Source organism: Globicephala melas, chromosome 10 (genome assembly GCF_963455315.2).
Source record: "Globicephala melas chromosome 10, mGloMel1.2, whole genome shotgun sequence".
Lineage (NCBI taxonomy): Eukaryota > Metazoa > Chordata > Mammalia > Artiodactyla > Delphinidae > Globicephala > Globicephala melas.
Genome location: NC_083323.1, coordinates 90,790,178 through 90,797,494, shown reverse-complemented (window position 1 = coordinate 90,797,494; position 7,317 = coordinate 90,790,178). Strand labels below are relative to the sequence as shown.

The 7,317-nt window shown below is 36.5% G+C and overlaps 1 protein-coding gene across 1 annotated transcript in view; it reads right to left on the bottom strand.

Annotated features, from left to right (window-relative positions):
- Nucleotides 1-430: 430 nt before the first annotated feature.
- RERG (RAS like estrogen regulated growth inhibitor) overlaps nt 431-7,317 on the bottom strand; it is a 105,469-nt gene continuing 98,582 nt past the window's right edge. Inside the window, exons 4-5 of the mRNA XM_030841302.3 lie at nt 2,491-2,564; nt 431-944 (exon numbers count right to left, since the gene is read on the bottom strand). Of these exons, the coding sequence (XP_030697162.1) occupies nt 537-944; nt 2,491-2,564 (482 nt within the window). The 3' untranslated portion in view covers nt 431-536. The remainder of the gene's footprint in view (nt 945-2,490; nt 2,565-7,317) is intronic.

Genomic DNA, 7,317 nt, shown 5'->3' with positions numbered 1-7,317 from the left:
AAACAAGGGTTAAAGAAAAACTAGATGATTTAAGATAATTCAGAAAAATCCTCACTTTAAATAGAAACTAAGGCTCTATTCCCTGGTCCAACATCTTAGGTACTCTTCCTGTGTTTTCACTGTATTTTCTATTATCTTAGACTTTTAGGGTGATCATTTGTAGACTTTGACAAGGAATGGAATTTAAAAATGCCTTTGAAAAGACTTCCACCTATCGAAGCAAGGTGAAGATGCCTAAAAATAGCTTAATATGAACACAGCCATTGCAGAATCTGGTGATTACATGTTCAAACTGCAAAAGAGCATATTTTATTCAAGCAGGCAAAAGAGAGATTGTCAGCACTGAAATTGCATTAAAACACTCTATAACTTCCCAGCATATGGGAGGCTGGGACCAGTGGGAAGCCCAGATGTTTCCCAGAGTCAGAACAAGGAATGGAGTATTTTATTTGGGGGGAGAAAAAGGGAAAAAGGGCAAGAAAGTGTTTCCATTTACCCAACCCACCTGAGCAGGGCCTTCACAGGAATAGAGCTGCCTAACTGCTGATTTTGGTGAGCATCTTGTTAATGGCTTGCTTGACGTGCGTGGTGGAGCTGCGTCGCCTCGTCTTGCCCTGGACCATCCTCCGGCGACGTACCTCTCTACACAGCTCGTAGAATATCTCGGTGATGTTCCCTTCCCCGGTACAGGCAGAACACTCGTAAAAAGCACATGCCAATTCTGTGGCCAGCTTCTCCCCTTCTTCTGTACTAACCTGTCTGGAGTGGTCCAAGTCAGCTTTGTTTCCAACCAAGATGAGAGTCACATTCTTGGGCTTTTTGATCTCATCCAGGATGTTCTTAAGTGGCAGCACTTCCTCAAAACTTCCTCGGTCAGTAACGTCATAGACCAGCACAAAGCCTTCCCCCCATCGCATGTGTCCTTCCCTCTGAATGGTGTCTTCCTGTTGGCAAGGAAAATACGGCAGTCGGGAGACCTGGCAGTAATTGCCATGTATAGATGCTGCAGATGCTAACGGTGATCCCTTAATGACTATTCCTTATGTTCAGTGTCATTAAAATTTCTTGGTAGTCTGCCTGAACAAGCTGACCTTCTCAATCAGTTTGGAGTAGAAGCATTACTTAGGGAACTAAACGTTTTCTAACTGCATAGAACCTAACTTTCGGCTTCTGATTTTTTCTTGCCACATCATTAAGTGTGTAATCCCAAGAACTACAAAGAAATTATACTCTTAGTTGAGCATATTGCCTCTGAGACTTTTCATCACAAATAAAGAATTGGCCAATAGGTAACAGACAAGTAGACCTTATCCCATCCTTTGAGATCAGAATTAGAGGCATGGCATAGTGAAGTGGTTTTTAATTTTTTTTTTTTAAATTTTTTTCTCTCTTCAGATTAGATTAGCCCCCAGGACAGAAAAACAGTGAAAACTTGTATAGAGAGTCAAACTCAAAGCCTGGGGATTTTGGCTTCTTTTTCTATCTCAACACCCTCCAAATATTATGCAGTCTCAATGATGACAGAACCTCATTTGCAGTGATTCTCAAAGTGGGTGATCCCTGCTTCCTCAGAAGGCAGCATGTGTGATTTGAAAATGCATTGCCTTTATAGGCTCAAATGATTTCTGCAGGCAAGTATTTCCTCGCTGCCTCTCTTTAGAATCAGTGCTGGAAGGTGAGAACATATATAGGGAGCAGGTAGTGATGAGAAGGAAAACTGTATAATTAGCTGCAAGTATATTTCTTGGATTAAATACTTTAATTCAAGTCTTCTTGGGATCCCAAGTAACTGAAAAGCATCATGAAATCCTTCAGCTGCCTAACTCTCATTCTTAGTGGTCATGCCTAATCTTGGGAACCAAACCTACCTATGAACTTGTTTATAATTTCAGAACGACTGGCTACAAAACAAATTTATATTAGTTTCATTTTAAAATAAGTTACTATTGTTCAATGATGTGGCTCAAATTTTCAATCGGATGTGGTGAGGTCTGAAAAGAATATTACAGAAGGGATTCTGAAAATGAAGTATTCCAAAAAAAGATTCTAAGGTCATATAAGTTTAGAATATAATACATAGTACATTTCTTAAAGATTCACCTTATACATAAGCATATTAAGGCTCTGAGAACTTCTCCAGTAATGATGTCTGTTTAACTTTATCACAGCATTCCAATGGGAGTTTTGGGAGATCTCTCCAACTCCCCAAAATATAGGTGGGCAATTCTATTCTAGATGATATGATGTGAATGTTATGATATTTTCAAAACCCCTTTGGAATACTGGGTAATTTACATAAGGATGCATTTGCAAATAAGTTAATACTGTTGCAAATAAGTTAATATTGTATTTAAAATAACTAGATAATTAAATTTAAAAAGTCTTTAGGCAGCATTAGTTAATTATAGGAAAGTATCTTAATTTTGTTCATATTATGCACATCTCATTTTTATTTGATCCAGAAAATACTTTAGCTTATTCCTCATTCACCTGGCCAGCAGTATCTAGTATCTCCATGGTGACAACTTCATCATCAATGGTTGCTTGGTGTCGGTAGGTTGATTCTGAGGAAAGGTGAAAAAGAAGGGGAAAAGGTAAATAAGTGCATGATTTAATTTGATGCTTAGAATTACCAATTATTCACAGGAGTATGTCTGTTTTTATAGCATAAGGGAATGTGCATCCCAGGAAGTCTTTGCCTCTTATTTTATTCTCCTACGAGGCCAGCTTCCTGATGCTCTCTTCCTTCTAGAATGAGGCCTCTACATCCTAAAATGAGAACGTGATTCCCACAAGTGCATTCTACCTTCATACTCCTAAAACTCCAGTTTCTGGAATCATGTTAATTCCTGTTCCAGACAAGATGGCATATAGACAGAAGCTGTTCATTTCTATCTAGACCTCAACTCTAGGAATGTAATGAACATTAGAGGGAAGTGGATGGCTATCCATGTAAAAAATGACTGTGTAAAGCTATGAGGGACCCTTGGGGCGGTAGAAGGTGGTTGGACCCCAGTGACTGGGGGTTGGTGAGGAACAGTTACCCAACATGGAGGAGGGCTGGGCAGCATGGAGGGGAGAGGGAACAAAGCAGAGTTCATGTTGCCTCTTCAAGGTAGAAAAATGGCAGCAGTTCAATACCAGCCGGAGACTGGTAGGATGATATCAGAGTAGTCCCCAAGCTCTGCTGGAGTCAGGAGAAGTTAGCAGGGCCAACGGCACCAGGTGGCTGCGTGTGCCCCTGAACGTGAAATGGAAACCAGAAGTTAAAATGGTGCTGCTCTATATGAAAACTAGAACAATTGTCATAAAGCACTCAATAAATGATTAAGTTGATGAAGTTCAGGTTGAAGAACTCTCCCTGAAAGCACTAGTAAATGATAAGAAGGCAAATGTGAAAGTAAAATATAAGAGATATGGATAATAGAAATAGACATGTTATTTTCTACTATAAAATGAGCCTCAAAGAGAGAATAAAATCCATAGAAGAATGGAAAATATTTGAGGTTGTAGTGACTGAGAATTTCCTAGGATGAGAGGCATTGAACAACTTCATATCAAAAGGACTGACCTTATAGAGTGGATAAACAACAAGGTCCTACTGTATAGCACAGGGAACTATATTCAATATCCTGTGATAAACCGTAATGGAAAAGAATATGAAAAAGCATGTATATATTTATAATTGAATCACTTCACTGGACAGCAGAAATTAACACAATATTGTAAACCAACTATACTTCAATAAAATAAATTTTAAAAAAGAACTAACAGGACACACAAGGGAAAAAGTCCCATGTCTCAACCTGTTACAACAAAATGTAAGGATATCAATGACAAAGAGGAAAATTTTAAAGGATCTAAAGGAAAAAAGCACATGACCTACAAAAGCATGTGATTCAGATTGACCCTGGGCTTCTCATCAGCAAAACTGAATTCAGGATCCTAATGGAGTCAAGCAAAGCAATGAAACTACAACAAAAGCAATCCAGAATTACAGTTCTAGATAACAACAATATATCAGGTTGGAGGCGGGGGAAGAGACCAGAGGCAGGTTTGAGTGAGCTAATGTACTTGTCTTACTCCAAATGATGACATGACAAAAAAGAAGAACTGAAAAAAGTGAGCAAATTATTCAACTCAACTATTAGAAGAGGAAAACAGAATAAATCCAAGAAGATATGAGGAAAGAAGTAAAAGAGAAAACATTAGATAAGGTTGACAAAACCAAAGCACAGTGCTTGAAAAATTAAAAAAAAAAGGTGGGTGGAGGAAAGGTAAAAATCTGGCAATACTGACTAATAAATTAAGAGAGAAGGTGCGATCAAACAAAATTTAGCATAAAAAGGGGAAATAATTACACATTCTGGTGAAATAGTAATAAAAATAATATTATGAACTGTATACCAAACAAATTTCAAACACTTGATAAATTTTGTGAGAGAAAAGAATACACAGATTGTTGCAATGAGAAACAGAACACAAGTAGATCAATAGTGGGTAAGGAAATTTAAATGCTGATTGTAGATTTCTCTTTGTCATAATGAAATAACCACACTCAATTGGCTTTATAGGAGGTTGCTATTAAACATTCAAGAAGCTGTTCTAGAAAAACAAAAAAAAAGAATAGCTACCCATTACACAAACTCCAACAAGAAGTATTGCAAAAGTAATATGAAGAGAAAAGAGAAAAAATTGTAACCTAATTTTATTCTTAAACATAGATTCAAAAATTCTAAATAAAATATTACCCAGTTGAATCCAACAGTGTAATAAGAAAAGTACATCATAAACTAGTAGAGTTTATTTCAGTAATGCAAAGTGTTTATAACTATTAGTGCAATTAACACATTAAAGGACTAAAGAAAAAAAAACACATGATTACCTCTATAGGTAGATCTACAGCATGATAAAATGTATATAAACTTAAAGTATATGCATATATAGAAAAATACTTTTTTCAAAAAATATGTAATAGCTAGCACATACTGCTTATCATTTGAACACGAATGGTTCTAAACGCTTTACTTATGTTAACTCATTTACTCCTTACAAATATTTCATGCAGTATGTATTACTATCAGATCCATTTTATGTGAAGAAACTGAGGCACAACAACATTTAATAAGTTGCTGAAGGTGACACAGGAGTTAAGTGGTAGGTACAGTTGAGACTGGAACCCAGAAGATTGGCTTTAGGAATTTAGGCTTTGAACCACTGTGCTAAGTAGCAACCGTATTAGATTATGTACCTATGGGAAAGAGGAGGGCAATGAAGGTCAGAAGAGGGGATGCAGGAAAAATAAAGTGAAATAATATAAAGGCTTCACATACACATGACATGGTGCCAGGAAAACAGCAGTATGATTAACTGAAGTATTAACTCAATTAACTCAATTATTTGCACTTCAAGTACCCAAATCACTAACCAAGCAACTAACTAAAACTTAGAAGTTTCTTTCTCATCAGGGTAGCCAGTAAACCAGTGTTTTTATTTCATTTCCTATCTGTCTCATGTTTCTGACTTTCATTTCTTCAGCTCATCAACTATTTTACAGTTCTTTTCTGTCCACAGTTTTAAGTAACGTTGTTGTAAATCAAGTCTCCTACTCAAAATAGAAGCCACAGAAAGGAAACTTAACTAAGCAGCATAAGCTATAGCCAAGCTAGCCTTCGACCTGCCATCAGTCGTGTGTAATGATCATTGCCATAGGCATGGCCCATTGCGAATGTATTTTCTGAAAAATAAAATTTTAAAATGAAGTTTTGTTTTGTTTTGTTTTTTTTAGACTCCACATATAAATGATAACCTGGCCATGGACATTTAGGGTGCTTCTATATTTTGGCTATTGTAAATAAATGTACAGTTCAGGGAATATAGCCAATAGTTTATAATAACTTTCTATAGTGTGTAATCTATAAAAAATTGAATCACGATGTTGTACACCTGAAACTAATATACTATTGTGAATCACTATTCCTCCATTTTAAAAAATGAAAATGGGATTATGTTCAATAGATTTTAACAAGTGTATTTTACGTTACTGTCATTTTCCTATAATACGTAATCCCTATGTGGTATGTACAATGATTCTCAATTCTAGATCACTCCATCCCCCTACTCTTCTATGTTAAATGGGAGATTATTGTTTTGTCTGATTGAATGCTCTAAAATACCATTTACTTTAGCTACTCATCTAGAAGTTTTCTCTCAGTTATTTCCTTTTCATCTTCAGTGCTCCAGCCTGAAGAGGAGAGGCCAGAGGGCAGCACACAGCTAGGATCCATGCCCTTTTTGTTTCTCTCTCCACTGCTCTGCAGTGACCTTTGCACTGCCTTCCCTTTCAAAGGACTGGCATCAGCCCTGGAGCCTGGAAAACAAGAGTTCCGGGCTCTAGCCCATCTCTTTGCACCAAAAGTTGTCTGACAGGGACATTTTTCTCAGTTGCCCCCATGATAAATAGGATATGTATTTCAACCACAGAAGGTCACAGTGGGGGGGGGGGAATAAAATATAATGAAAATGGTATGAAGTTGTGCGATTCTTTGGCGGTTTGTTAACCGAAACAGAAACGTTGAAAGGCAGGAAATGAGGGAATGTTAGCCACAGACAGAGCAGCGGGTGGCAGCAGTGATTTCATCTAAGCTGAACACTGGTTTCATGCCATTTGAAGCATTTTTTTCTTTAAGCCCCTTCTCTCTCTCATTAGGAACCCATGTCTACATGTAAAACAGTGGAAACATTGCTTACAGAGGCAAAACCTTGTACATCGTGTGCTAGAATTATCCGAAGATAATTCTAAAAAATGTACTAAGTACTTTGGAGTGAAATTCTACTGTTCATTCTAAAACATGAGAATAAGTGTGTATGTGTTTGGAGGGTGGAAACACTTTTCTTTTTTTCATACTAACAGAGAATGATAATTTTTAGTCTCTTTTCTTGAATGTTAGGGAGAATGATTGTTTAAGAGATACTTTGAAGTGAACCAAATATTGTATACTATAAGGTCAATATTAGTTTCAAGATGGAATTAGGCATATTAAATATATATATATATAAAACATATATCTGAAGTTCAGTGTATATGAGAGATACATGATTTATAACCTATATTCATTACCATTTTATAAACAGAAGTATATTTTGTATACTAAAAGAAGCTGATGCTCAAAGGGATGTTTTGTGTGATTAATCCTTTCACTAATTTGGCTCTTCTGCAAATTTCAACATATTAATATGGACATTTGGCTAGTACAGTAACAATGACAGTAATGTTTATTTATGCTATAGTGGGAATTGTACTAACTGGAGTTCTAT